The sequence below is a fragment of the Stenella coeruleoalba genome, assembly GCF_951394435.1.
Source record: "Stenella coeruleoalba genome assembly, chromosome: 6".
NCBI lineage: Eukaryota > Metazoa > Chordata > Mammalia > Artiodactyla > Delphinidae > Stenella > Stenella coeruleoalba.
This window is the reverse complement of record NC_137151.1, coordinates 116,578,887-116,593,127: the sequence shown is the minus strand read 5'-3', so window position 1 is coordinate 116,593,127 and position 14,241 is coordinate 116,578,887. Positions and strand designations below refer to the sequence as shown.

The following is a 14,241-nucleotide window of genomic DNA, read 5'->3' as shown; positions in this document are numbered from 1 at the left end:
GGGGACCTTATTTATTGTTCGGTGGCAAAGCCGTGTCTTCTAGTTCTCAGTGCAGTGTTTTTTTTCCCGTTGCACCAAGCTGCCTCTTAAGAAAACAGCTGATCTTTTTCTTATATTTTGTATCTGTGTCATAGGAGATGATGGATGTTCACTCCACTTATTGTGACAGTCATTTCGTGATGTGACTTAAATCATTATGCTGTACATCTTTTTTATCTTTTTTGTTTGTTTTTTTGGTGCACCGTGCAGCTTGCAGGATCTTAGTTCCCCGACCAGGGATCAAACCTGGGACTCAGGAATTCCCACTGTTTTACTGAGATATAATTGATACACCACCGTGTAAGTTTAAGATGTACAGCATAGGGAATTCCCTGGTGATCCAGTGGTTAGGGCTCCACGCTTTCACTTCTGAGGGCCGGTTCAATCCCTGGTCAGGGAATTAAAATCCCACAAGCCGTGTGGCACGGCCAAAAAAAAAAAAAAAGAACCTGGAAGAAAAAAAAGATACAGAAAATATAGCTTATTAATCGAATAAAAAGACATTAATAAGTGAGTTTTACCTGAATGGTTTGGAAGACCACCTTACTGTCCTGCTTATATTTATGAAAAAAAATAGTATTCACTTTACATCCATTAAAAAAAAAAAAAAGAACACAGCTGAAGATCCTGAGTCAGCGTTACTACAGGCTAAACTGAAAAATTTATGCCCTCATTGAGTGAGGTGAACTTAAGGTACAAGAAAATACTCTGCCATTGCAGTCCGGTCTCCTTGGATTGTCTACTCTTTGAGTTAAACCTTTTTGTTATTTATTTTATGATCCTTCTAGATCTCCAGCAGTCCTTACATCTGTGATACAGGAGGACCCTGGAGGCACCAGCTCTTTAGCTGCGCATTGATTCCCGTTTGAGGGTTTAAGTGATGTTATAGTGCCACCTAGGGGCTGAATGGTTGAATTACAGCCAAGTGTTAAAAAGGCAGAGGGGTGCTGCCGAAGGCTTCTTTGTTGATTTTAATAATAAAAGGCCATGAGTATATGTTTAGAATTTATACTGTGTAACGCAGTAGCCAAGGTGCTGAGGTGGTAATAAAAATTTACACAGATTCCTGGCCTCAAAAATCTTACTGGACGACATCACCCCAAGCAGATATTAAAGTAACATGCACAAAACAATAATGGAAAATAGATGCTGAGCCTATTTAGGTATTATGTTAATTGTCTGAGGGTGGGCATGAGAGTTTGTACCAGAGTGAGATTAATAAGGACTGGGGTGAAAAGGGAAGCATGTATGACTCTGCTTCCCCCAGGTGGCAGCCAAGTGGCCTTGGGTCACTTGCTTCATCTCTCTGAGGCTCAACTTCCTCATTTCAGAATGAAAAAGTAGATACAGGATGACTTTTTGCTTTAAGGGTGTAAGGATTCCATGAGAAGAATGCACAGTGCTGTGTCAGTGCCCAGAATGGAGTAAGTGCTCAGTGAAGGGTACGCTAACATCGTCATCATCATTTTCATCATTGCTGTCATCATAGTTTTGGTTGGAGGAAGGTTGAATTTGAGCTACCGATGGACAAAGGCTGCTATTGCCTCAGGCAAACAGAAGACACAAGTGTAATTGGAGCAGAGGGTGTAGGTGTGGACACACAGGGACTAGGGTTGGCTGGGGTGGAGGAAGGTAGACTGTGCTCATTGCAGGTGTTGATGGAAGCAATAACACAGCAAAGGGAAGACTGAAGGTCAGTTGACAGTTACATGTGGAAATGGGGAGGAGACTGGAGTTAGAGAAGCTGGGGAGGCTGGTGTTTGTGTCCCGCACCTGAGATGACCAGACCACGACCCAGGGTCTCCACGATGAGATGAAAGAAAGACAGACACCTGAGATTTAATTCAAAGAAAGATGTGATAGGCTTGGTCTTGGGACAGAATGGATAAGGAGGGAAAGGGGGATCACCAAAGCTGACAGCTGCGTGGGGAGTTTAAATGATGGAAGGAACCAAGTTGCCGTCTGCTGAGTCAGGGAAGAAAAAGGCAGGGAAACTAGTCTGGGATGATGAGCTCACCTCTGATATGATGAGTGTAAATTTACAGGGAAGAAGATTCAAGGTAGTTTCTAGAAAACAGAGATAGAGGATGGGACTAGAAAACTAGATTTGAGAACCACAAAAATGGAGGTCTTTAACTCATTTGATGAATACTATTGTTTCCCCCCAAAAAAAACTTCATAAGAGAAAATAAAATACATCAAGATAAAATTTTTAAAATGTTTACAAATAAGATAAGGCTGGAAGCAGTTGAAATGTCATGGTAGGCAGAGCGTGAGTGTGGTTTAGTGCAGGGACCCTCCATGGTGCCAGGATGATGCCGTGGAAGGAGGTGAGGTTTGGAGAGAAACTGACTGATCCAGGTATGAACTCAAGCTCACTAGGCACCTCAGTTTGAGTAAGCTGTACCCCCCCTAGACTTTCCTCATTTCTACAGGGGTAAAAATCTCAGTGTTGCTGGTTGGTTTAAGTGAGGAAAGGTAGGACACTGGGAGGCGCATAACCAAGCTTAATAAAGAAATACCTTCCCCTTCCTGTGACGCTTTTGATGATCAGTGTCATGATCTTATTGACCAAGGGTAATTTGGAAATTTATTTGTAACTAGTATAATAAAAGCATCTTTCTTACTCATTTGTTCATTCATTCATTCATTTATACTTCCTTGCACTGATTCTCTGGTTAAAAAAGAGCAAGAAGTAGTTACACAAAAAGTGTGTTTGTACATGCATTTGTCATGGTATATCTGTAGCTACTTCTCTCAATCCTCATACTGCTAAAATGACAAAGGATTTCTTAGATTTTTGTCATTCCCCATAGGGTTTGGGCCCTGGAGGCAAGCAGATCTGTGGCAGCCCAAAAGGCTCTTGTGGAGATTTGCGTTTAAAAAATGTACATATTCTCTTATCTGTTGGTCTCGTCTACCTAGTGTTGTGAAATAAAAATAGTTTGATCTTAGCCCAGCTCCAGAAACGTGCCTGACACAGACGATTAACAAGGCAGAATCCTAAAGGAATGTTCCGGCTTCAGAGAGCCAGGTGTAGGATTCCATGTCCACTCCGATTGCCTCCATCCTTTATTTGTACAGCTGGCCCGAGAGCCCAGTGCGCCTGTAGCCACAGTGGGGAGGCGCGTATAACAGGTCTGATGACACGGTGTCAGCCTGGCCTTTGGGTAGAAGACGATGGCCTGGTGGCTTCCCATGGCATGCCAGAGCTTCCTCAGCTGTCAAGCCGATTGGCATTTCTGGATTTAGTGAATCTGTTTTCTGACTTCATTGTCTCTCACAGAAAGTCGGAAACCACAGAGGCAATTCCATGCAAAAAAAAATAAAGAAATTCAGAGATCCCACTTCTGGAAGCCAGCCATTCCCCTGGGCATTTTTTCTTTTTGCTACAGTGACTTCAGTGCAGTGGTCCATTGCCTATCGTGGGTGGAGGGTGCATGGGTAGGAGTGGACTATTTCTTTAAAATTTTTTATTTTAAAGATGCAAAATTCCTGTGATTATTTAATGATTCTGTAGTTATAGAAATGTCTTTTCTGGGCTTGTTATTTATGCCCCTTCATCCCGAAGTTAATTCTGGTGTAGTCTGATAAATTAGTAAGCTCAACTATTTACTTTTAAACATCGTCTTTTTTTCTTTTACTGACTCCTTCTTTTACATGAAATAACTTAATGAAAGTGGAATTGTTCTCTCCATCACTGTGGATAAATTATTTGCTCAAATTGGGTGAACTAACAATGACTATTTCAAAGATTGGTGTTTGGGAAGTTTCTGTGAACAGCTTTCTGACACATTTAATACTGTTATACAAGGTTTAGAGTATTTTTTACATTTATCCTATAATAAAATACCTATTAAGAGGAAAAAACAGCACTGCATAGAAAACAAACCACAGTCTGCCCCGTATAAAAGTAGGCATTTAGTGCTTTCTGTTAGTTTTTTCGCTTTTCAAGGTAGGGGTTGTGTTTGCCATTTAGCATGGTTGAAAAGAAGATGGAGGACACCTGTGTCATATCTCAACAACAATAGACACCAGACATTACTGTGTTCACGGCCACTTGCTCTGCTCGCCCCAGCGTGGAATCATCTCAGATCTGCATAGCTGTTCTCAGCCAGACTTCCAGGGATGTCAGTTTAGAGACAGGATAAAGCAGATCCTTTTCTTCCTTTACAGTCTTCCTTTGGGTTGGGTGGGTGGGTCTGACATTATTTTATTATTTAATTAAGTATTTATTAAGATTTTAATTATTTTTATTAATTATTATATTTTATTTTTAAAGATTAATTATTTTATTAAGATTTTATTAACATTATTTTATTAAGTATTTATTGTTCTCTGCCTGCCTTAACATCGTGGCCTTGGGCACCTAGACTCTGTCTTCCAGGAGCTCGCGGTCCGGTGGATGTAGGCCTGGGAACTTACAGACAAAGCGGTGATCACAGGAGCCAGTGAGAAGTGTTATTATAGAGGCGGCTTGGAGAGGCATTTAATTCTGAAGGGTTTGGGGCCAGGGCAGGAGATCACTGGAGTCTTTCCGGGGCGGGGGGAGGCGGGGATTGAGAGATGACATGGAAGGCATGGGAGGGACACTTCAGGGACAAGACACCGAAGTCTGTGAAAGAACAGAGCTTGTTGAGAAACGGCAAGGATGTCGCTGTGACCGATCAGGGCTGGGGGAGGAGGGGGAAGGGAGGGAGGAAGAATTTAATAATGCAAATTACCATCCCAGGTCGTACTTCTGTTCGTGAGTGTTTTAGATGGCACTTTCTCAAACCAGGACACATTTCTATGTTGAATGGAGTGTTTTGTTTGTTTTTTTTTTGCGATACGCGGTCCTCTCACTGCTGTGGCCTCTCCCGTTGCGGAGCACAGGCTCCGGACGCGCAGGCTCAGCGGCCATGGCTCACAGGCCCAGCCGCTCCGCGGCATGTGAGATCTACCCGGACCGGGGCACGAACCCGTGTCCCCTGCATCGGCAGGCGGACTCTCAACCACTGCGCCACCAGGGAAGCCCTTGAATGGAGTTTTATCATTCTTGCCCCTGTGCTGAATATTTCCACTCCTTTTTGTTTTCTCCCCAAAGTTCCATTAGCTCCCTGGATCCGGCATCACGTGTCTAAAATGAAATACATTAAAGAGAATGATAGCCAGTGAATTGGCTGTCCACTCTGTTACCCTTTATGTTCAAACGTGCCTTTTGTTGTTTTTAAATAATACGTTATTGTGAAGTACAGCATTCACAAAAGATAATTTAGGAGTTTGTGTGAATTATATGTAAGACACAAAGATGATTTCCATACTTAATGAAAAAGCAGTTATTTCCTGAGCCTTTAATTTAGGAAAAATGGGAGCTTTTCACTTATGGTAATTAATCTAAAGCAAGTAAGATTAACTAAAACAGGTAGAAAAGGTCAGCTGAATTCATTATTTATTCTTGCTTCTAGATTGTAGTTTAAAAATTGTATAATACCTAGAGAAAAGCAAAATGCCCTCAGAGTGCCCCCAGATGGTTTGTGCCCATAGAATTGACTTTATATATTATTGTTGTCTTTTCTGTAACACATATTTATACATTTAAGCTTCCTTGAAAATGGCGAGCTTTTAGTATTTTTATGGATACTCAAGAAATAGTAGCTATTATAATGATGATGAAAAAGCATGAGGAGAAGGGAAAGTACAAATAAAGTATGATTTTGATTTATAAAATTTAGGCAGATGTTAAAGTTTGTCGGTAATGTTAGCAAAGTCAATGACTTAATGATGAAAGAAATCGTAATTAATCTTTATTATAAAAGTCACATTTGCTGTTGGTAAGATGCTCACAAAACAGACTTTATCATTGCCCTGGTTTGCGTTTCTCACTCTTGAGATGTGGTAACGTGCCATTTCTTGTATATCCGTCTAGAAATGTTCGTTTACAAACATATATGTTAAGAAAATGTATGTCCATTTGTTTCTCTATCGGGGGGATCATATGATACATGGCTTTTTTTTCCCACTTAACAATGAACTATTTATAATAACGATCATGTATAATAACGATAGCTACAGGCACTATGCTAAACACCTTACATGCATTGTTCTTTTTAGGTCCACAAGCCACTGACAGGTAAAGAAGCTGAGGAGCAGAGGGGTTAAGAAACGTGCCCAAGGTCCCACAGCTAGTAAGTGTGGGCCTGGGCTTCACACACAGGCGCTGACTGCAGAGCCTGGAGCTCAGTCACTCTGTTTCTTCTTCATGGGTATCACAAGGCTGTTCTATATCCATCCAGAGAGACCTACTTCATCCTTCAGTGTCTGGGCCCTGTGCATTTCCCTGAGGCCTATTACTTCAGTGCTCCTGTTTTGGGGGGGAGTTAAGGGGGGGTCTCCAGCTGCCAGTCTCTTCATCTCTTTGTCTGTGGGCTTTCTCAAAGCCCCAGGAGCAGACACTTCCCACCCACCATCAGTGGCCCTCCACCAGTGAGGTAAACACCCTAACTCCCTTACCCCGGGCCGGGTAACTCTGAGGTGTGTATTCTACCTTGACACCCAGAGTTTCCGCTCTGGGTTAAGCTCCAGTAACCCACGGTGGTAACTGGCTTGATAGCACAGCCTTAGGGGCTGCCTTTCCTTCTCTGTGTCACATCCCTGCTCCTTCACCCCGTCTCCTTCTCACCATGTCTCCTTTATTCTCAATTAAACCGTTTGCATTGATGCTGTGTCCTAATTTGCTTCTGGGGCACCCAGACTAAGACAGCCTGTGCGGTATTTCATTGTATGAAGATACCATAATTCATTCAATCAGTTTCATTTGGGATTTTTATGGGATTTCCAGTTTTTCTTGATATTACCAAAGATGACGTGGGGAATATTCTTGCATTATTGTCCTTAGACCAGGACAAGCAGGGCTCCTGACCCCAGGCCCCGCCTCAGGCAGGGCCTCACTGGGGACCAGGACCGATGGGTCCCAGCATCTGTTTCTTCCCTTTAAGGTTGTTAAAACTCAAGACAGTTTAGGTGGTACAAACAAATTTTATTTAACACCTCATGAAGTGGGCAGCCTCCGTTCCCGAGGATCCGGAGACCTGCAAAATGGGGAGAAATCAAGAAGCCTTTATAGGATAAAGAATAAGGAACAAGGAAGAGAAAAATAGAAATGAATAAGGAACAAGGAAGCACGCGTAGAGCCCGAAGTTGGCTTGGCGTCTGGCCATTAGCTGCCTGGATGCATTCCATTTCTGTTTATGAGGAGCGTTTACAGGGGCACAGAAGTTACATAAGTTTGCTGAAGTGTCACCCAGGCAGCAGCGGCGTCATCTTGGGCTTAAAAGTAGTTTCAACAGGATGCTCTCTGACCCTTTATCCAGTGGGAGTTGACCGCATGAGGAGCCCTGGGGTTCATGCTCTTGGGCTGGGCTGGGGCCCCATGGCCGGGCCCTGGTATCCAGAGGGTGGCCGCCTGATAGGACAGCCTCCCTTGCCCGCTTGTGGGATTTTGTTCTTCGTTCATGGAATCCCTGAGATTGGGTCACCAGAATGACACTGATACACTGATTTCAGGTGACTCAAATTTTTATGTAGGTGGGACTCTCCAAAACATATTTTTCCCTGGGCCCCATACACCCGAAGGATAGCCCTACGTTCTTATACAGGGTCCCGTGCACGGTTAGAGTTGAGCGCTAAGGTTGAAATTGCCCAGAGGTTTAAAAGTTCTAAGCAGATATCTCTTGAAATCCACTCAGCTTTTCTCTCCACATATCAAGACTTACTTGCTCTCTGAATGCAGTTATCCGTGTTGTTTGGGTCGGGAAAGGGGATATTAAATGATTTTTTCTTAAATCTTTGGAAAAATTTTAAAAAGCATAAAATACTTGCAGGTGACAGCCTGTCTTCAGATGAATACAGAGTGTTTTCAAACTGTAGTGAAATAAAGCATGGATTTTGACATGTGTTAGACAACACAGCTGGACACATTAGCCACCACAGGGCATGGTGTCATGTGACCAGATCACCGTGCATCGGCGAAAGCCTTGTTATAAACGTCTCACTATAAAGCTTCTCTTTATTTAATCTAAGAGTATTATCTTAGGAATGCAAAAGCGAGTTATTTAAAAAAACATATGAATCTGAGATACTTTCTGCGCACATCAAATTATAGACAGAGATTGAATGCTGAGGCTAGAAGTATCATTTAGAAACCCTGATTTTAGATAGACAGAGATTGAATGCTGAGCCTAGAAGTATCACTTAGAAACCCTGATTTTAGATTCTTAAATTCATTTGGAGAGCCTCATTGTTCCCATGAGTTGATTATTTCATAAAAAGTAAACAAGTTTGAATGTGTAAAATCAATCTGTATGTCATAAAGATTACATTTGATAGAATAACTTTTTGCAGCATTCAAAAATCACTTTCCTGATCATACAGGGCCCTCGTATAGAGTGTGTCTGGAGCGGATGGGTGGTCAGGCTGGACCACTAAGCCTATGAGCATAGTCACTGCCACGTCTATCCCTCATTCATTCATTCATTCCTGAGCCAAAGGCCACGGTAGATGGTAGATGGAAGACTTAACTGGTGAGCAGATATCCCTGCCCTTATGGTGCTAGTGTCTAGTCGGAGAGCAGACAACAAACTAATGGGCAAATACATAATTCAAAAAATGTGAAATGCTAAGATGCTAAGAAGGAAGTGGACAGGATACCCTGAGGGAGACTAATGGGGGTGAGGATGAATTGGAGATCCTGCTTCACTGGTGGCAGTTTAGGAGAGATCCCCGTTATGTGCAGATCTAGAGAGAATGCTCGCACCGAGGCCCAAAGACAGAAAAGAGCAGCGTGGCTGGGACTTAGTGAGTGTGGGGTGGGCACAGCATGGGGTGCAAGGGAATCTGGGGCCACACCCTGTAAGGTCTGGAAGGGAGGAGCACGAGGTTTATTCTACATGGAGTGGGAAGACAATGGAAGTTTAAAAAGCAGAGCCATGCCATGATCTGATTTCTGTTTTCTTTGTCTTTTTAATAAATTTATTTATTTATGGCTGCATTGGGTCTTAGCTGCTGTGCACGGGCTTTCTCTAGTTGCGTTGCTGTGCGTGGGCTTCTCGTTGCGGTGGCCTCTCCTGTTGTAGAGCAACAGCTCCAGGCATGCGGGCTCAGTAGTTGTGGCTCACGGGCCCAGTTGCTCCGCGGCATGTGGGATCTTCCCGGACCGGGGCATGAACCCGTGTCCCCTGCGTTGGCAGGCAGACTCTTAACCACTGTACCACCAGGGAAGTCCCTCTGATATCTGTTTTAATGTCACTTGAAGAGAGGCAGGGAGGAGGGTTAGAGGAAGCTGGAAAGCCATTTGGGAGCCTGGAACACCGGTCTCACTGATGCTGACCTGCAGGGTCACAGCAAGGCAGACAGTGAGGTGGGTGAGTTTCAGACCCATTTCGGGAGTGAAATGCTAGGAATCGATCATGGGTTAAATGTAGGTGTGGCAGAAAGAGGAATATCCAGGATGAATCCCAGGATTCTGGGGCTGGATTCTGGGTAGATAGAGACAGTGGATGGAGAATCAAATTTGGGGGTAAAATCAAAAGTTGCGTTTTGGATTTTTTTAAGCTGAGGGTACCATCGTATTCAAGGAGATGTCAAAGAGGCAGCTAGATACGATCATCCGGAAGTTAGAGAAACTGATGCTGAGACACACCAACCTTCCTACTCCTAGGAAGAGCTGTGAGACTCCCTGTCGTAACTGAACATTCATTCACTGCAACAGTGCATCTAAACGCAACGGAGAACAGGCTTAAAGGGAGCAAGGAGTTCCTCATCTTTGTCCCAGAGATGTTCCCACTGTGGGTTTAGGGGGAGAACTGAGTTCCTGAAACTTCTTTGCCTAAAATAAAAGGTGATGTTTTCATTTATGGAAAGAAAGTTGGATTGCGTAAAAATCATGCGACATGGAGAGCCTGATTCCAAATTATGGATAAGAAATTAGCTAAAAGCAGCTAAGAAAGAAATGTTTCTCCCTAAAAGGGCAGACAAATTATGAGCCATTTGAAGTAAATAAAATATCTGGCACTTTTTCCTCACTCTTACCTTGTGTCACTTACATAATGCTAATGAGACCTTGATTTTTAAAAATTCCTTACTGCACTAAACAGCTCAAGATTTATAAATTTCAATGACAGAATGAAAATAGTAAGAGAACTATAATCAGTTTATAGATGTGTGTGTACATTCAGTAATTCAAATTTATCGTACAGCTTTGATTCAGATTGAAAAAGGCAACATTTTCTTTTTTTATAATTAATTGATCGTTCGTGCTTCTATTATTAGAGTTTGCTCCATCTTTAATTTTCCAGTCTTCTGTAAACCCAAGTCACCATATTTTTTTGTTAGAAAATATTACTTAAGAGTCATCCATCCCCCTGCCTTTTTAATCTTGCTTCTTAGGGTCAACCAGGACCACCAGGGCCACAGGGTCCTATTGGACCCCTGGGGCCACCAGGACCCATTGGAATTCCAGGAGAGAAAGGGATGAGAGGTGACAGTGGCCTTCCTGGAGCAGCAGGTGACAAGGGTGATAAGGTAAGCCTCTTCTTAAGTGAAAGATTCATATTAAACCCTCACCAGAATTGCTATGCCAGATTTTCTAATAATCACGAGTAGTACCTACCGGAACCTTAGAAAAATCAAGTCTAAACTCCTCTTCGATATTCAGTCATTCCTAACCCCTTTCCAGAGGAGCATGCCTTTCTGGACCTTTTCTAGGCACTTAAATACATGAGTTTACCCAGTAAGGAGTGGTTTTCTTTATGGCTTTTTAAAACAACCTAACTGATACTATATGTATCATGCAGAGCCTTTTTTTTTACTCAACCATATGGCTTGGAGATCATTTCATATCAATTTATGTAGATTGAATTTACTCCTTTACTCTATGATATGCCATAATATGGATAAAACTATAGTCTATTCCCTGTTGATGAGAATTTGAGATCCTAGTCCGACTTCGTGTAGTGCAAGTGTGCAAAAACAGTCCTGTAAATTACCTGTGTTTACATTTAAGAGTTTGTTTCTCTAGGATAAATAGAGTCTGAGAAGTTGAGTTTCCAGTTATAGGGTATTGAATGTATTCTTTGAACTCATATTGCCATGTTGGCTTCCTAAGTACAAAAAGAAAAGCACAAATGGTTGATTTCCAAATGTTGGCATTTGAGCTCCTTAATGTAAAAATAGATGACAATGACTGATAAGGTTTTGTTTTTAAAACAAGTTATTAATTATTAATGTTTTTAAGTAAATTAACCTGTTAATCTAATAATTTAGTAGCTTTTATATCTTCGTTTTATTTTCTGGGATTTTAGGGTCCAACTGGTGTTCCTGGATTCCCAGGTTTGGATGGGATACCTGTAAGTATCCTTAAATTTTCTCCATTTATTTTAAAGAAGGGAGGGACACTCATCAAAGCCCTTAAAATCACATGTTTTGTATATATATAAAATATATTTATATGATATATATTATATATAATATATATGGCAAACTCTTCTTTATTTTCTTATTTTAGTAAATGGAAGGGTGCTTGCATTTCAATTTTGTGTAATAACTCTGCGACCAGAACATTTTACTTGAAGAACAAGGTTTTCAAAAAGATTGGAGAAAAGCATTCCAAGATATGAGCTCGTATACTTGTCAGGTCAAGTACAATGTTCTGGAAATAAATTTATACTCATTACAAAAGTTTATATTTGCTGGTGAGTCCTAATGGTGGGAGTGGGCTCAAACCTCTCATTGCTTATACGAAAACCAGAGGAAAGAAGGAAAAGGTATTTGGCAGGGTTTATAATTCATTAGAGTCTTTCTAAGGATTTCAAGGAAGATTTCCCCCCTGATCTCTGAAAATACTCCAGACTAAATTAATTTAAATTGGGGTATATGAAAATAGATTTATTTATTTTTACTATGCTACGTAGTTCTTGTGGGTGAGGAAGGAAGTTTCACAAAACTGAACGACGTGTGAGTCACAGTTGCCATAATTTGGGGACCCATATCACAGAACCTTTTTGTTATGGTATTCTTGCAAAAATGCTTCACCTATCATTTTGTTTCTTGTAGGGGCACCCAGGGCCTCCTGGATCCAGAGGCAAATCTGGCATAGATGGCTACAACGGCTCAAGAGGTGCTCCAGGCTTTCCAGGAGAAAGAGGAGCTCCTGGCCCACAAGGCTCCCCAGTAAGACAGCCACAGTTCAGCCTAGTGGGCATCTTAAGTGAAAAGGCCCTCCAGTGGGAGCAGGCTGGATGTGTTCGAGAAACAGAGTTATTGCAAGTGTACTGGGAGCCTGGTGAACAAATGCGGGTGACTGGAGGATGAGGACAGAGAGTTGGGCAGGACTTAGAAGACACGGGGCCTTGTAGACTATGGAAGGAAGCTGGGTTTTCTTTTCCATGCCATGGGAATGCACTGGATGGTTTTAAGGAAGGAAGAAATATGATCCGACTGATGTTCTATCATGATGCTCCTGGCTGCCATACAGAGAATGGATGATAGGGGAAGGGAGGCCACTTAGCAAAGCTTAGGTTGTTTATCATTCAGGGTTCACTGCAGATATATAAACCCCTCTAGGTATTTCCAGACGAGAGGAATTTTTTTTTTTTTTTTTTTTTTTTTTGCGGTACGCGGGCCTCTCACTATTGTGGCCTCTCCCGTTGCGGAGACAGGCTCCGGACGCGCAGGCTCAGTGGCCGTGGCTCACGGCCACGTAATATAATATAATATATTAGTAGATATTCTGTCTTAGGAGATTCCTCAGTAGATCTTAACCAAATATAATATGACAACCTTAGGATGATAATAAAAATGAGAATAAAGAAATCTCCACTAGTGAAATATAATTATAATGGTAATTTTATTGGTGAGTAATATTTCATTTGCAAAAGAAAATACAGAAATAGTAATATGCTCTTTTCCTCTCTTAAAGTGAATATTTTATTTTCAGGGCCTTCTTGGGAAAAAAGGAGAAAAAGGAAATTCAGTGTTCATTTTAGGTGTCATTAAAGGTATTCAGGTAAGCTTTACAATCAGGATGGGTTTAAAACAATTTTATTCTATATAAGTAAACCCATGCAGAAAACACATGGACTGAGATTTCCTTTAAAATGGCTCTGAGGATACTGGTTTTGATCATTACCCTGACCCTCTGGGATGACCCATACTTCTTGTGTGAAGGCACTTGGCTTTAGCTTCTCTGGCTGCAGAATTCCCCTCCCTCCCTACGATTCTCGCAGAGTTGCAATGAATACATTTATTTCAGAGTTTCTCAGCCTCGGCACTGTTGACATTTTGGGCCGGTGAATCATTTGTCGTGGAGGCTGACCTGTGTATGGTAGGAGGTTGAACAGTTTCCCTGGCGTCTACCCATTAGATGCCAGTAACACCTCCCTGACCCCCCCCCACACACCCAAACAATATCTCCAGACATTACCAGATGTCTCCTGGGGGAAAAATCACTTCCAGCTGAGAATCATTAATTACTTTGTAGTTAAAATATTGTGATATTAATATTTACCATTCATGTTGATAGAAGTCACCACTATTGAACTTGAAAATTGTAGAAACCTGATAGCACTGTCCTTAGCAAAAGAAATGCTTTTGTGTTTTGCACAGAGAATGATGTACAAATATTCAGAAATAAACTCTTGAATGACCACCGCCTCTCTCTAATCTGAGTAGCCGTGGATGAGCAGAAGGAGATCACTAGATACGATAGACTCAGGAGGAGAGATACAGTACATTTTCAAGACATGGTCATTTCTCTTAAGGAAAGATATTCTACAATAATTAGATAAAAGTAGTCCTAGATTGCCTCTATCAGATTCCAAGTTCTGTGCCACCTGGAGTGGCCACACCTGAGTGGTGATCCCTTAAGTGAGCTTACAATGTGTGTTTATAGCCTCTGTGCCTATTCTTACTTGTTAGACAGCAAGCACTGTGCTTCTATTTATAGCTTAAATGATACATTCATAAACTTAGCTTCAAAAACAGGGTCATTCTAGGAACCAGTATGATGTGTTGGAAGGAGTGAACTGACCCTTACCTACTACTGTGACTTTAAGCAACCCCCTCAACCTCTCTGAGCCTCATTTTCCTTATTATTATATTTTTTTGCGGTACCCGGGCCTCTCACTGTTGGGGCCTCTCCCGTTGCGGAGCACAGACTTCGGACAG

General features: G+C 41.9%; 1 protein-coding gene across 7 annotated transcripts in view; it reads left to right on the top strand.

Annotated features, from left to right (window-relative positions):
• COL4A4 (collagen type IV alpha 4 chain) overlaps window positions 1–14,241 on the top strand; it is a 138,670-nt gene that overhangs the window by 37,479 nt on the left and 86,950 nt on the right. For all 7 annotated transcript variants that reach the window (XM_079925439.1, XM_079925434.1, XM_079925437.1 and 4 more), the window contains 4 exons: window positions 10,465–10,599; window positions 11,379–11,423; window positions 12,130–12,246; window positions 13,013–13,081. In XM_079925439.1, coding sequence (XP_079781565.1) covers window positions 10,465–10,599; window positions 11,379–11,423; window positions 12,130–12,246; window positions 13,013–13,081 — 366 coding nt within the window. The remainder of the gene's footprint in view (window positions 1–10,464; window positions 10,600–11,378; window positions 11,424–12,129; window positions 12,247–13,012; window positions 13,082–14,241) is intronic.